This window comes from Paramormyrops kingsleyae, chromosome 14, assembly GCF_048594095.1.
Source record: "Paramormyrops kingsleyae isolate MSU_618 chromosome 14, PKINGS_0.4, whole genome shotgun sequence".
NCBI lineage: Eukaryota > Metazoa > Chordata > Actinopteri > Osteoglossiformes > Mormyridae > Paramormyrops > Paramormyrops kingsleyae.
This window is the reverse complement of record NC_132810.1, coordinates 19,779,105-19,794,957: the sequence shown is the minus strand read 5'-3', so window position 1 is coordinate 19,794,957 and position 15,853 is coordinate 19,779,105. Positions and strand designations below refer to the sequence as shown.

General features: G+C 43.3%; 2 protein-coding genes across 12 annotated transcripts in view; one reads left to right on the top strand and one right to left on the bottom strand.

Annotated features, from left to right (window-relative positions):
• Nucleotides 1-1,944, bottom strand: part of myo6b (myosin VIb) — a 38,657-nt gene extending 36,713 nt beyond the window's left edge. For 2 of the 7 annotated variants that reach the window (XR_011982405.1, XM_072698782.1), the window contains exon 1: nucleotides 1,769-1,944. The gene's annotated coding sequence lies outside the window, so the exon portion shown is untranslated. Of the gene's footprint in view, nucleotides 1-1,162; nucleotides 1,610-1,637; nucleotides 1,719-1,768 lie in introns of those variants that run through there. The other 5 variants (XM_023839225.2, XM_023839229.2, XM_023839228.2 and 2 more) reach the window with 4 other exon arrangements.
• A 7,880-nt stretch (nucleotides 1,945-9,824) lies between these two features.
• Nucleotides 9,825-15,706, top strand: colec11 (collectin sub-family member 11). 5 transcript variants are annotated; one of them, XM_072698963.1, is made up of 7 exons: nucleotides 9,825-10,118; nucleotides 10,951-11,122; nucleotides 11,843-11,914; nucleotides 13,079-13,150; nucleotides 13,750-13,803; nucleotides 13,980-14,078; nucleotides 14,841-15,706. In XM_072698963.1, the coding sequence occupies exons 2-7, from the start codon at nucleotides 10,993-10,995 to the stop codon at nucleotides 15,248-15,250; spliced, it is 837 nt and encodes a 278-aa protein (XP_072555064.1). In that variant the 5' UTR covers nucleotides 9,825-10,118; nucleotides 10,951-10,992; the 3' UTR covers nucleotides 15,251-15,706. The 5 variants fall into 5 exon arrangements, with proteins under 5 accessions (XP_072555064.1, XP_023695115.2, XP_023695113.2 ...); XM_023839347.2 differs by lacking the exon at nucleotides 9,825-10,118 and adding an exon at nucleotides 10,595-10,793 and having other exon boundaries at nucleotides 13,983-14,078; nucleotides 14,859-15,706; XM_023839345.2 differs by lacking the exon at nucleotides 9,825-10,118 and adding an exon at nucleotides 10,595-10,793 and having other exon boundaries at nucleotides 13,983-14,078.
• Nucleotides 15,707-15,853: the final 147 nt, after the last annotated feature.

Here is a 15,853-nt window from a genome sequence, read left to right as displayed (position 1 = left end):
GTACAGAAATGAACTCTGAGGAACATCCCTAAGGTACAAACAGCATTAATGTACTATCAATGGTACAAAAATATTCCTCAGAGTCCATTTCTGTACCTTAAAAGGTACATATACCCTTGAGGGTACAGCCCCAGTGACAGCAATGTATTCTTTCTTCTTACAGTGTAATTGTTAAAGTTGTTAAAATTTATTTTCGTATGTTATTTTATATGAGTTTATGCAAATGTTTTGGTAACACGTTACTTGATGGGGCACAAATACTTAGTAATAACACAGCTATTACTGAAGCACAAATCATGAACAAATATAGTCGCTACTTGAGATAAAAGATGTATCACGATTCATTAATGATGAACAAACATGAGTTAAGTATGTAACTTGTTATTCATTACTTGTTCCTTCAGTAATTCACAAACGTTTACAGAATTAAGACAGTAACATATAGTAACTGCTTGAAATAAAACATGCCTCACGATTCATTAATGATAAATTAACATATCAGTATGTGACTAAGACTTAGTTTGTGGTTGATTAATACATAAGTAATAGCATAACACTATATTATTTGTGCGCCGTCAAGTGTTACAATGTTTTATTATAGTTTTCGTTAACAATAATAACCCTGCCAGATAATCTGTCTGAGGACAGTGGAAGTGATTTCGGGACGTCACTCAAGGACTGATCTCCCAGGCGAGGTCACTTATCGGCATTGCTGAACTGCGAGGACAATTTGTAGTGACGATTGCTTCACAGAGTATAATATTAAATATCATAAGTTGGCAGCACAAGGACTGGCGGAAACACTGCATATTGACTCTAACACCGCCACCCCCAAAATAAAGACGCACGGATTTGCTCACTTCCTAAACTCCAACTCAGCAAATTTTAACAATGCAACAACTTGCATTTTTACAATTACTTGTCTCCATTTGAATGAAAACATTCGTCTGGATCTTACCTTAGTTTAATACAGTTAACGTATTATACAAATGAAATTACCACATTAAAACAATCAGTATTTCAAAACCTATTAAATGACACTGACAAACACCTCCAGTTTTTGTGTTGTACTGCACTGCCCAGGTGCAGACCTGAAAACCACCGGTACCTGAAAACTACGATCGCAATTAATTACTTTTAAAAGCTCTGCACATTTACTCACAAGACGTATTCCGGGGCCTTGTTGTGTTTAATTTTCGGTCCCTGATGTAAGCTTTCTCCGCCTCTTTAAGCATAACATAAGTGCCGATTGCGGCTGAATTATTTAAAACCAAGAATACATTTTACCACATCCACTTAGCCAGAGAGCTGTTCCAACTAGCCGAGTCGGGAACAGAGTTCCACCCCAACTTCCAAAAAAAGAGTGTATATATAGTGTTATTTTAGATTAAGTAGCCCTATTATCGGTCTGCGATTGAGTGAAAAACCCGCACCAAACAATCGGTTACATGCAGGGGCAAGCAAATATAACTGTGTTTTTATACGATATATTTCCAGTAACGGGGGAATGTTACATCATTAAATGGTGGGACGGGAAAAGCAAACTAGGCGCCCCTCTATCCAGCTTGATGCATTCGCGAAAAAATATCCCGTCCCGCAGCCTGCACGCCACAATACATTAATGCAACAATACTTACAGTAAATATGCAGGCTTTTAGATCCGCGATCAAAGGGTCGCTCGGAACAACCCAAAGACAGCATCCGGGACGCTGTACCCAGCTTCAGGAAAAAAATAAATAAAATAAAAGTCATGCAAGTTCATACTTACTTATCTACGTCCGTCAAGATCTGCTATCCGTGCCTCTTTGTTCTATTTATTTAAAAAATAAAAAGAAAAGTTCTAGGTTTCTTTAACAAGTACCCATTGGCAGATCCGGTGTCCGTGTCCTTCCTGCCGTAAGCATAAGCTTCCAGTCCCGCGGAATAAGCGCAGGGAAAAGGGATAATCTGACGTCAGCAGGCGCGAGACGTAGTGGCGGTTCACTGTCAGTGGCGGCGCCACGCTATACACCCGTTTCATTCTCTCTTTTTCTATAGCGCCCATACTCGCATGACAAAAGATTTGGCCAGAAACGAGTTGTCTTGAAATTTCAGTTTAAGTCTAATGCATGGGCATAAAGGAATTAATGATGTGCAATTTACAAAAAGAAAAAAAAACTTAACTAAGAACTGCTCTGCTTTCCATAGGCTATAAAATTATAGACCCTTGTTATTTATATGTCAGGTATTTTACTACGGAAGAGGATTGGGGCCACCATGAAAATATTATTTGAATTCTGACTTTAATCTTAGAATTCTAACTTTAATGTCAGAATTCTGACTTTTTTCTCAGAATTCTGACTTTAATGTCAGAATTCTGAGATTAAAGTCAGAATTCAAATAATATTTTCATGGTGGCCCTAATCCTCTTCCGTAATTTTACAGCGCGTAGAATTTGTGGAAATTACGTGACTTAGACAAGGAAGATAATGAATCGACGTATTGGATTCCGTTCACTATGGGTAGTATAGCTATCTGATAATGTGATTACTGTGACTTCCTTGCTGCAAAAACCAGAATAGACCAGCATTACTGGTTACCAGTATGACCAGCATAAAGCACGCTAGTTATACCAGCATATGCTGTGTTTCGGTTTAATATTTAATATTGCTGATGGACCAGCTTCATGTGCAGGTAGACCAGCACAGCTACACTGGTCCGCCAGTTACACCAGTATGGAAATCATGCTGGTCAATGCTGTTTTTTTTTCTCTTAGCAGGGTTTTAATGACAGTGACTCAATCATGAGCGCTAATAGGCTCACCTACAATACCGAGCAAAAATGCTCATAGTCAGTCCCATTAATATCTGGATTCGTGCCACCCATCAGTTTCTAGTGAAAAAATAAACGAGGAGTTATTAACCGGGAATGTGAGGTTTCGCGTGGCTGCAAGATGTGTTTCTGCAGCGGGTTCAACAACAAGCCCGAAGCGGCTCTTCATGGGAACGTCGCGGCACCTGAAATCGCACCGCGTTTTACACGGAGGTGCCAGTTCGTGAGCTCATTTATTTTTTAAGGGCGGGTAACCCAAAACTTATGTACTAAGAAGATACCGTACCCCAGATGGAAAGTTAATACTAGATGAGTAAATTTAATTAGAAGGACGCCCGATGCAAGCCGAGCTGAAACGATCACGTTTCTGGTTAGGAGACAATGGCACACAAGCATGTCTCATGAAGTGTTTACACGACAGTTCATTTTCTTCATGTATAAGAAACATGGAGGTCCGGTGCCAGGTTGCACACTCGCAGCCGCAAAAAAGTGCCCCAACGCCGCATTTCCTCACCACAAGCTTGCACGCTAGGCAACTGATAGTTTTCTTTGAATATATTTAACTATCTGGCATATTCAGCCAATGCAGAAAGTCCGCCACTTAGGACAATGATGGATTTGATAGTATTCTTGAATCATATTACCCTTGCGTCAGCAAGGATTTGGGGTGCCTTTTGGCATTTTATGTAGAAAGACAGAGTGCTTATTAAAGATTCAAGAGATAAGGCTGTTAGAAGAGTAACTGCAATGTCTTAGCAGGAACAGGACATTTTATGGCCCAATTAAGCAAATCTTCACCTAAAGTCCATTTACAATTGTAGGGTTCCAGAATATATACTTACATTTAAGGAGGGAAAAGGAGTTCCTACTGACAGTTCAGAGATCCTACACAGATATTACTATTAAAGCATAGTGAGTTCATCAGAAACTCCATCCATTTAAGTTTCGTCATAGATCCTTTCAAAGTCATCATTTCAAAGTTGTGTTCTTTGTGTTTTTACGTACTTTCAACAACATTTTCCATGCAACAGTTAGGATAAAGGGGAAGTGTTGCATGTGGTAAATTCACCAAGAAACAACATAAGAAATAAAATATTAGCCTCTGTGCTAACAGGAAGCACAGAAAACTGGCCTGCGCTATGTCCGCTGCTCTGGAATGGCTGGAGTCTCCCACTCAACGGCGCCACCTGTTGATGGTACTTGAATAGCGCCTCCTTTTTAAGCATTGGAATATCTGCTGATGAAGCCTGCAGCCACTTCATTGCTGTCGGAGAGCTCACAGCTTTTGCGTTGTTGCTTTGAAAACATTAATGTCTTGAAGTCACTGTCTGATTTATCTATCTGTTTAATATTCGGGAAACAAGAGATATTTTTGTAATTTATAAAGTCACAGCTTATCCATCCATCCATCCATCATCTTCCGCTTGTCCGGGGTTCAGGTTGCGGGGGTAGCAGCTTCAGGAGAGATACCCAGACCTTCCTCTCCCCGGCTACCTCTACCAGCTCCTCAGGGAGGACACCGAGGCGTTCCCAGGCTAGCCGAGAGATATAATCCCACCAGCGAGTCCTGGGTCTGCCCCGGGGCCTCCTCCCTGTAGGACATGCACGGAAAACCTCTCCGGATAGCCGCCCAGGAGGCATCCGCACCAGGTGTCCAAACCACCTCAACTGGCTCCTTTCGATGTGGAGAAGCAGCGGTTCTACTCTGAGACCCTCCCGGATATCCGAACTTCTCACCCTATACCTAAGGGAAAGCCCAGACACCCTGCGGAGAAACCTCATTTCGGCCGCCTGTATTCGCAATCTCATTCTTTCGGTCATTACCCATAGCTCATGACCATATGTGAGGGTAGGGACGAAGATGGACCAATAGATTGAGAGCTTTGCTTTCCGGCTCAGTTCTTCCTTAGCCACGACGGACCGGTTAAGTGCCTGCAAAACTGCAGACACCACTCCGATCTGTCTGTCCAGCTCCCGATCTCGCCTACCCTCAGTCGTGAACGAGACCCCGAGATACTTGAACTCCTCCACTTGAGGCAGTAACTCCTCCCTGAGCTGAAGAGGGCAATCCACCCGTTTCTGGCTGAGAACCATGGTCTCGGACTTGGAGGTGCTCATACTCATCTTCGCACTCGGCTGAGATCCGCCCCAGAGCATGCTGGAGATCCCCAGCAGATGAAGCCAACAGGACGATATCATCCACAAAAAGCAGTGAGGCAATCCTGAGGCCACCAAACTGGACACCCTCCACACCCTGGCTGCGCCTAGAAATCCTGTCCATAAATACTATAAACAGGACCGATGACAAAGGGCAGCCCTGGCGGAGACCAACCCATACTGGGAACACGTCTGACTTATTACCGGCAATGCGGACCAAGCTTCTGCTCCGTTCATACAGGGGCCGACTCACCCACAGTAGTGAGCTCTGAACCCCATACTCCCAAAGCCCCCCCACAGAGCACCTCGGGGAACCCAGTCGTAAGCCTTTTCCAAGTCCACAAAACACAGATGAGTAAACGGGTGAGGTAAACAGCACCCCCTCCCCACTATAAATAGGAGGAACCAGGAGCTGCTCCCCCCTCCTGATATTCCGGATGGTTTGCCAGAACCTTTTTGAGGCCGACCGAAAGTCACTTTCCATGGCCTCACCGAACTCCTCCCACGTCCAGGTTTTTGCTTCTGCGACCGCCCGAGCTGTGTTCCGCCTGGCCTGCTGGTACCCGTCAGCTGCCTCCGGAGACCCCCAGGCTAATAATTCCCGGTAGGCCTCCTTCTTCAGCTTCACGGCCCCCCTCACCTCTGGTGTCCACCATCGGGTACGGGGGTTACTGCCACGACTGGCAACGACCACCCTGCAGCCACAGCTCCGTACGGCCGCTTCCACAATGGAGGCCCGGAACAGTGTCCATTCAGACTCAGTATCCCCAACTATGTAGTTGGAATTCTGCCGGAGGTGCGAGTTAAAGCTCCGGCAAACAGGAGCCTCTGCCAGATGTTCCCAGCAGACCCTCACTATGCTCTTGGGCCTACCAGGTCTGACCGGCTTCCTCCCCCGCCACCTGAGCCAACTCATCACCAGGTGGTGATCAGTTGACAGCTCTGCTCCTCTCTTCACCCGAGTGTCCAAGACAGAAGGCCGCAGATCAGATGATACGATTATGAAATCGATCATCGCCCTGTAGCCCCAGGCATGTTCGTACCATGTCCACTTATGGACGCCCTTATGCTCGAACATGGTGTTCGTTATGGACAAACCATGCATTGCACAGAATTCCAATAAGAGAACACCACTCGGGTTCAGATCAGGGAGTCCGTTCCTCCCAATCACCCCCCTCCAGGCCACACTGTCCTTGCCCACGTGAGCGTTGAAGTCCCCCAGCAGAACGATCAGAGCTAGATAAGATTTTAACAACTCTGAGCTATTACTTAAGTTCTCCCCAAACGAGCTTGATGGGCCAAATGGCCTCCTCTCATTTGTAAATTTCTTATGTTCTAAACCCCTCCACCACGATAAGGTGGCAATCCAAAGAGGAGGTCACAGCTTATCCAAATTCAAAGGTAATCTAACATGAATAGAGGAGATGTATTTTAATCACATTCCATCAGTGACAGCTATGCCACATCAAAATATAAATTGTGTAAACAAGAAATTAGAAGAAGGTCTGCAATTAAAATTGGAGAACGGTGACAATTTATTTGTCGAAGAAGCCTACAAATTAATTCTGTCAAATTTTTTGATGGTTACAACATTCAGAAGTTAATAGGAAGCATAGAGGCGCTTGGCACGCCAACGCCCCCAGGACATAAACAATTTCTTGCACTACTCTGACACAATTTGGTAACTGTAGTGGGTTTGTTTGCTATAATTTTGATGCCAGTTACCTTCCTGAGATTCTTGATAGGGTTCAGATCAGGACTCTGGGTGGGTCATTTCATCACCTACATGTCCTCAGCTTTGTGGAATTGGTTCACCTGTTTTGCAGTGTGGTAAGGGGCATTGTCTTTTTTGCAGTGTGGTAAGGGGCACTGTCTTTTTTGCAGTGTGGTAAGGGGCACTGTCTTTTTTGCAGTGTGGTAAGGGGCACTGTCTTGAATAAAAATGACTGGCTGACTGGGTGATGCTCATAGGGAAGGGACTGCATGTTCCTGAAGGAGATTCTGATGCTCATTAGCATTCACATCGTCATGCAGCATCTTGAGAGGCCTGACTCCTGAGGCAGAGAACACACCCCACACAGTTACACTTACCCGTCGAGCTGTTACTGACTTCTTCACACACTTTTGGTGGCATCTTTCCCCAATTCAGCGCCACACATAATGTTTCCCATTGGAACCAACGAAATTGAACTTGAGCTTTTGTCACCGAAATGAACCTTGGAGCAGTTCTCTGTCCACAAGCTCCTCAGCAGAGATAGTCTAGCCTTTTTATTCTTCTTGTTGATGAGTGGCTTGGTCACTGTGGATGACAAGACCCTGTCAAGACAGGTTCTTGTCTTGCCCAGACCTACACTGCTCAAAAACATTAAGGGAACACTTAATCATCCCAGTGCAACAGCAAGTCAATTAAACTTCTGGGATATTGATCTGTCCAGTTCGTAAGCGTAAGCGATTGTGAATCGGTCTCACCTGCTTTGGTGCAATGAAAGCAATAACAGCTGAACAGGAGGGGCAAGAACCAGACAAACCCCCCCCCCCCCCAAAAAAAAAAATTATGGTTTTGCAGGTGGTTTCGACAGACCACTTCTCTCTCCTTATCCTTCCTGATTTTTCTCTAGTTTTGCATTTTGGTGGAGGTATATCTTTGGAGGGTTGCATAGACCTCCACGTACTAGCTAACGGTACCCTGATTGCTGTTAGTTACCAGGATGTAATCCTCAGACCCAGTGTCAGAGCTTACAGTGGTGCAGTGGGCCCTGGGTTCCTCCTGGTGCAGGACAATATCTGGCCTCATGTGGACACCGTGAGTAGGGCATTCTAGGATGACGAAGATATTGACGCCATTGACTGGCCCCCATGTGCCCTAGACCTGAATCCAATCCAGGACCTCTTGGACATGATGCATCCGTGCATCTGATACCACCAAGTAGCTCCACAGACTGTCCAGGAGCTCATTGATGCCCTGATCCAGGTCTGGGAGGAGATTCCCCAGGTCACCCTCCGCCTTCTCATCAGGAGCATACCCAGATGTTGTCAGCAGTGCATACAGGCTTGTGAGGGCCATACACACTACTGAGCCACATAATGAAGTGCCGTGATGTGATTTGGAATCCAGCCCTCAGTGGATTAATGATTTTGATTTCCATTGACCGTTATTACATCATTTTGTTCTCAATGAATTACACAATATATATCAATAAAGATTTTGAACTTGCATGTTTCGTTCTTGGAGGTCAGAAGTGTGATTTAAGTGTTCCTATAATCGGTTTGGGGAGTAGAATTCGGCGAGCAATTCCAGCTGCGGTCTGATCCCCCACCGAGAGTCTCCTCATCAATCATGTCACTCGTGCCCTAGTCATATGTGGGGAACCAGCCTTTTTTACGGACTTGAATGGTTTAGTTTCTTTGTTCAGCTTCAATATTTGAGCAATGAAGCTCTTAAAATGACTGCTGTCTCCTCCAGTGGCTCAGAAAGTCATCCCATCTGCCTTCATCTGAACGTTCTGATGCCACTGGGTCTAACCTTGGAGAGGCCCACCGTCCTGCAAAATGCCTATTAATATAGCCAAATTGACTGGGGTTGCCAGATATTTCAAGATATTTTTCAGATTACATCCAAAAAATGTCCAGTACAGCAAATCGTTCTCTAATTTTGATCGCAGACCTTATTTGACTGTCTCGTTCGAACCTTCAATTTCAATGTGCGATAACTTTCATTGATGAAAAATGATTAAAATATCTCTCGTCTTTTCTTGTTAGAATAACTTATTGAATTCTGATAAGCAACGACTTTGTGAATTACAAAAATGTCATTCATACTCTAATTTTGATCGCCACTGTAGTAAAGTATATATATTTTTTTTTATTGAATTGCTGTCAGCCTAATGTCTGAAAGGACAGATGACAATTCTTTCATTTAGTAGGACAGGCTTCTTTATCCTGTCCATTGAACAATACGAGTTCCTGTCATCCACCTTGGCTTCCCTGATGAAAGAAAAATTACTGGTTCGCAGAAGCAAAAACTCCAATGACAGTTTTCTCTAAATCACACCCAGTCATTAACAAAAACATAACGGTTGTACTTAGATACAGTATAATATGTGCACATTTATCAATTGCTTTAGTTAAGAAAACCTTCCAATGCGCTACAACTTAGCGTTTGTAATTCAGCAAAGAGCAATGAATGTGTCATGGACTGTGTCATAGCGACATCTAGCGACACTTTGAGGCAAACACAATAAAACGACAGCTAATGGAAAAAAGTTTAAAATCTGTTTATATCTTGATCCTAAAATAATGTCGTAGACAACGCGCGCTTACTTTGGATATATGGATACCCGGATGATAGTTAACTTTAATAATTACAAAATTAAATTAATCGTTGCTGTTCCATAGACTGGATGCAGTTGTGACATATCACCACTAGAGGGCAGGAGCCTATGTAATTTTAATTTCCATCGCAAAACTTTCCCGAATGAGCTCCTTTCGAGTGAATAAGGGAGAGCGCCGTTCGACCATTTGTCAAATGAGGATGCAAATTTTATGCAAAGTTCAAGGTTTGTTAATTACGTGTCTCCTGCAGATAATTACAAGACAATAAGAAGGGCAAGGTAACGAGCTCCGTAACGACATTTAGAGAAAAGTATCGGGATATTAGATTGCATGCAATAAAAATGTAGCTGCTATAATCTACTTGAAGAAGGATGAAACTTCTAAGATTAATACACTGAATAGTCCATGACTCATTTTGTGAAGAAATTAAAAATATGTAACACTATTACCAAGTCTTCCTGGGCCCTTAATCATGATAATTCAGACATTTTTTTTCCAATCAGGGACCATGTCTGCTAATGACCGCAGAGCCGGTGCCGCCGGAGTCCTCGCCCCTGTCGGCCCTTATCGCATAAGCGGAGTCTTCCCACGCATTTTATCGCCGCTCCCTCCAGCTGTCACTCTATCAGGGAAAAGTGTTTACGGCTGCTCTGTCTCTCTCGCTGGCCTCGGTTCACTGGGGGTCCCGATGAGGAATAAGCAAAGGTCTCGGACAGGCCACCGGCGTGCATCCTTCTGCAGGCGGCCATGAAGCTCATTTATGCCCTTCTGCCCGCAGAGTGCGCTTGTCCTGGCGGCTTGAAAGGCTACATTAAAAGGTAAGGGCTTTTCTCATCTTTTTCTGTTCGGTTCCAATCTATAGAAACCTGTCTCGGGTGCAGAATGCAGAAACGAGAATTCGTAACACCTTCACAGAGGAGCACTTCTTTAATGTAAATTGCGCAACATAAACGACACCTAAAAGTTCCGTCTGCCTCTAGAGACCTGTTAATATATGATCAGGTTATGCGACTTATCCTGCCAAATGTTAAATTTTACTATTTATTTTTCCCCTATTTTTTTCCCATAAAGTCAAAGTTACAACTTAAATTAGGCCTTAATTACTTAATTAAAAACTATTTTTTTACATGTTTGCAACAATATTTTTACTTATCTTAAGTCTCATAGGTGGGGCAAAAGTTTTAGAATTCCTCACGAAACGGGGAAAATGAGAACGTAATGACCTTTAATTTAAGATCTGCAATAGGTCCCCGCTGTATTTCTGTCTGCTTTTAACCTGAGTAGTTACGCGATATCCATCGTTATTTAGCCCGCGTCAATTTTGAGGCACATCGTCCGTCATGCCGGGGTCCGTGTGTCTCCGGCACCGGCTTGCTGATAATGCCGCTCAGTGTGCCACTTGGGAGCCGAAAATCAGCGCACATTGCTGCTTTCCTAAAGGGGCGCTCTCGGCTTTTGTTCAGATAAATAATTGCGTGCATTGTGAATTTATGGTCAGCATCGTCAGTATGTCAGTGTTTCTGCATCATGTATGTCTTTCGGCCACAGTCCAGCAGCTTATTATCTTGTCTTATTGCACCTGGCTGAGTTTGCACGGATTATTTATTTATTTATCTGGTTACTTGTTAGGTTTTGCTCTTACCTTCCCAGGAGCTGAATAGCGAAAGGAGCTGTCTTTCCGCCGGCCGTGGGATGAGGGTGGGGGCGCTGTTCCTGTGTGGTCTTATTACTGTGCTGGGTTTGACACAGCCGAGGTCAGCCCTGTGTCAACACATGTCCGAAGAGTCTTGCTCAGTCCAGATCCTCATCCCTGGACTCAAAGGTATGGCTAGGGTTGCAGAGTTCTATGATTTTTGCTGTTAATTCCTGTATATTCCTGTTAATTCCCATGCAAAGTTTTCAACTTGGAATATTTCCAAAATTCCCCAGCCTAACTTCCCATGGAATGGAAAGTTTCAGGAAATTTTCCATCTCTTTGCAAACCTAGGTATGGGTTCACCTGCCTTGGGCTTAACAGTGAGGTGGGAAATGCAATTACTGTACTAGCAAAAGGGGTGCTGTAAAGGGGGAGGGGGGGGGGCAATAAAAGAATTTCAGGGACCCCTGAGTGACAGGCGCCCTGAAAAATTCAGAACATAATTGGATTGGTCGAGATTGGGGCCCAACATGATATTCTTTCATGGGCCCTGACATCTCTAGCAGCACCAGCAGTCATGCAAGGAGAATCAGGCAATAACTTGCTACAGTCGACACTGACACCATACTTGAAAAATGGTCATTGCTGTCACACAACAATGAAATGTGTCCTCTGCATTTAACCCGTATGTGACATAGTAGCAGACAGCTATTATTTAACATCCAGGGAGCAGTGCGTGTGGGCGGTACCTTGCTGGTCAGGGATTTGAACCAACAACTTTTCAGTCGCAGGCGTGTTTCCCTAAGCCTTAGGTCACCACTGCCCCGAGGGCATCGATACATCCAAACCACAGGCTGTGATCTTATTACCTTTTTCTCATTAATAATGATTTTCTTTTATTGATAGGTGAGGTAGGAGACAAAGGAGAGAAAGGTGCACCTGGAAGACCTGGAAGAGTTGGACCTTCTGGAGATACAGGTTGGTGTTCATGCTCCTTATGCATTTAATACCCAGTTCAGGGTGAGAACAAGGCAGGATTCCACCATTAAGCACTGGGAACTCCTGTTCCCTGAGGCTGTAATAGCATGAAAACGTCGCGTGACCAACACTGCTGCACCATCATATTTATAATTATAAATTTTAGCGTAAAATATCATGGTGTAGGATTTATGATTTGGCCCCGGGGGAAACTGTGGGATAAAGCCTTACACTTTCAGATGTTTCGCAAATTATATTTTTGTTTGCCTCTAATGAGTGACATGATGCTTAGGAAGTACAGAGCTGAGGAATGTTTACGCAAGGGGTCAGAGGTCACGAGAGCAGCATTAGCAGAGGCGCAGGGAGCCGTGCTCCCAGGCCGCTAATGATAGCGCACTTCTCTGGTGGCTGCTAATGAGGGGATATCATGGCTGAACTTAACCCCCCCCCCCCCTCCGCTGATAGGAATAAGGCAGATTTTCTTTCTGCATTTCCAGCTGAACTCCAGGCATGAAAACTGATCAGAACACCTCCAGCAGAACAGAAAGAGAATCTGGCATGTTTACGGCATGCAAAGTGGAGGAATGGACAATGAAAACCTTAGATCTGCCACTAAAGCCATATCTATTTTAGCCCCAATTCTCTGCGCTGACCCTGGCGACTCAAATCCGAAACGTCTTTTCTAAAACAATCCAGGCTGATATCGGAGAATCGCTAGCTAGCTCCCAGTAAAGCAACCGACAGTGTGTGTCTGACAGTAGCATTACTTCAAAAACTAATATAAATCTAGTTATAAAAGCCTTTTGCATTTTAATTTAGCTCAGTCTTTGCCATCATTGGCAAGGACAAAACAAAGTAGCCAATTCCAGGTAAATTTACTTATTATTCCAAAAGTTCCTTGCTAATTATGACACCTGCTTCATCCATTTGATGCTGGAAAATCCCCTGATCTCCTTCCTACCGTTTTCTGTAGTTGTATTAAAAGAGCAGCAGGTACGCAAATTAAACAGGGAACAGCACTTGTGGCAAAAGTTATAGCCTCGCGGAAGCAACTTTAAATCGCTTCTGTACAATTTCTATCCGAAATGCTGAGGCAAATATAGCATTTTAATCCTAATGATGATGGTGCTGTGTGGGATGTATCTACAAATCTCCATTTTCCAGGACATCCAGGGCCTAAAGGAGAGAAGGGATTGGTGGGGCGCTATGGAAAGATGGGTCCTGCTGGATCTCAAGGTAGAAACGTTTCTGGATATTAAATAGAGTGATGTGATTAATTGGATTGTGCCTGATATTCAGGATTTGCACTACAAGTCAAAAGTCTTTGCACCAGTGGTTTATTTATAACCACTTTTCCATTTATTCCATAAACTGCAGATTTTTTATTCTTGTTGAGCATTGAGAAGTTGAGTAAACAACTAATAATGAAAATATAAGTTAAAACAAAATTCCTTTATAATATGGAAAGAGTATGTAATAGTCTGACATCCTATTAACTGGTTGTGTGGTGATGACATAGTCAAATTCTAGGCTGTCCTTTAACTTTAAATGCACCAGTTAAGTGTTTCATCCATGGGAGAGAGCAGTATGTAATGTCCCTTGTAGTAAGAATGCCTCAGATTTTCTCTGCTGTTATAACTGCTAGAGGAGGTTACTTAGATGAATCAAAGATACAAAATTTTCTTGCTAGTAAAGGTACTCAAATGGTGAACATACTGTAAATGTATTTTTTGGCAAAGAATATTGAGTATACATGTTAAGTGAGTAACATGCAAATGTAGAAAATCTCAGTGTGTGCAAAAAGTTTTGACTGGTAGTATATGTTGGCTGGACAGGTTTAAAGGGGGATATGGGCGATCCTGGACCCAAAGGACCCGATGGAGAGCCGGGTATGACATACCGCATATAGCCACTACACTTACAGTGTACAGTAGCAAATGATTTTTTTTTTAATCTAATGATGCTAGTTGACTTATGTCGGGAACAAAATACCAGGAACTGTATTATACAATTAAGATATGAAGAAGATATACTTGAACTACGTAATGTGAACTTATGATGTCAGCAGGAGTTCCTTGTGAGTGTACACCACTGAGGAAGATGATTGGGGAAATGGATATCCTCGTGGCACAACTATCAAATGAGCTTAAGTTCATAAAAAGTGGTAAGTTCATAAATATACCGCTAAACTGTCGGCCCATAGCAATGCTAAATCTTCACAGAAGATTAACGCAGCTCAATTCCAGGCACCGTATCCTTAGTTCACACTATTTTATCATTTCAGTATTGTTTATAATGTAGACAATATGTCATTCAGACCTTTAAATGCCACAACTGACAAGAATTTCAGTTTGTAGAATAAGTGTTGTAAGCGGGGCAAGGCTTTATGAAATTTGGACATGAACAGCTACGCTGTCTGACGTCAAAATGTGAAAATGAAGCGCAGAAAGTTCTATGAATCATCAAACACAGTGGAGAGCACAGATATCGAACATTTGATTACCGCGCTCTGATGTAACAGGTGTAATCTACATGAACATTTGATAATGAGTCGTAAAGCAGGCTAGCTAGGCTACACTTGCTCATGTTATGTTTCTTCTCTGAACCCCATGTGCCATTTGCCAGGGTCACATGCCTCACACGTCTGACTTTCTTACACCTCCAGTCACAAAAGACCAACAAAAGAAATCATATCCAACCATGAAACCCAAGCTAGCCCCGAATCCCGTAGTGAGATTACCCGTCAGCTGCCAAACTTTTGTTTGCCTTGTATAATTAATGTTTCCAGATTAAAACGGCATGATCACATGACACGTATACAGCCTTGCTTCTTGTTATTCGTTTTCTTTGTTGTTTTTTTTTTTTTTAGCACATTAACCATGTATGTGGCAGAGTGATTATAGAGTCATAGGTGCCCATTTTTCAGCAATACGCTCCCCCGCAGCTGTCGCTGGCGTGAAAGAGACGGATAGCAAGGTGTACCTGCTGGTGAAGGAAGAGAAGCGGTACAGGGAGGCCGAGGATTACTGCCAGGGCAGAGGAGGTCACCTGGTCATGCCCAAGGACGACGCCTCCAACGCTGTGCTAGCTACCTACATCGGCCAGGCCGGCCTCAGCCGGGTTTTCATCGGCATCAACGACCTGCACCGCGAGGGCCAGTTTACGTACGTCGACCGCTCTCCCATGTCCACCTTCAGCAAGTGGAGGGATGGAGAGCCCAACAACGCCTACGAAGACGAGGACTGCGCCGAGATGGTGGCCTCGGGGGGCTGGAATGATGTCGCCTGTCACCTCACCATGTATTTTATCTGCGAGTTTGAGAAAGACAGCATCTGAGGTCCATCACAGTCTCAGACAACATCTACATACTCAGGAGGGCGGGGCCAGTCATTATGATTAGCATTACAGGAATATTTCAACCAATCATTGAGAATCTCTGATGCCAAATATAGAATTATCATTGTTAAAAACTGTACTTGCATTAATATGTTAAACATGAGTTTATTCATGCTAAAGCCATTTATCTGTGGAATTCATAATCTTTGACTAATCTATTTATTACCGCACTAATATATAAGTTGTAAGGATGCTCTGTGAAAGCACAAATAAATCTTTTACAGCCAAAAGTTACACCTACTGGAGTTATTACATTTTTGGAAGACTGTGTTTAGTTAATTTCTTTGTTTCCCTGAAAAGCCCAATGTATTGTCAGCATTCATGACAGCACAATGAAACCTTTCAGCCCTTCATGCTCTGGATTGAGTTAATTCAGTTGAACTGTCTATTTGGAGTAAATACACACAATAAAAATATATTTTGTAATAAATAATGAAAAGATTTCTCTTGTCTGCATTCTTATTTGTTACTTGGGGAAAAAGCTGTAATTATATTGAATTTCCCCCTGCACCAAACTTGATTTGAATGATCTTCAATGTCCAC

Excerpts from the sequence above, each read along its gene's own strand:
- colec11 (XM_023839344.2), top strand. The coding sequence starts at position 10,641 with ATGCCGGGGTCCGTGTGTCTCCGGCACCGGCTTGCTGATAATGCCGCT. Across the intron at positions 10,794-10,950 it reads GCGTGCATTGTGAATTTATG|GAGCTGAATAGCGAAAGGAG; the intron begins GTCAGCATCGTC and ends TTACCTTCCCAG. Across the intron at positions 11,915-13,078 it reads TGGACCTTCTGGAGATACAG|GACATCCAGGGCCTAAAGGA; the intron begins GTTGGTGTTCAT and ends TCCATTTTCCAG.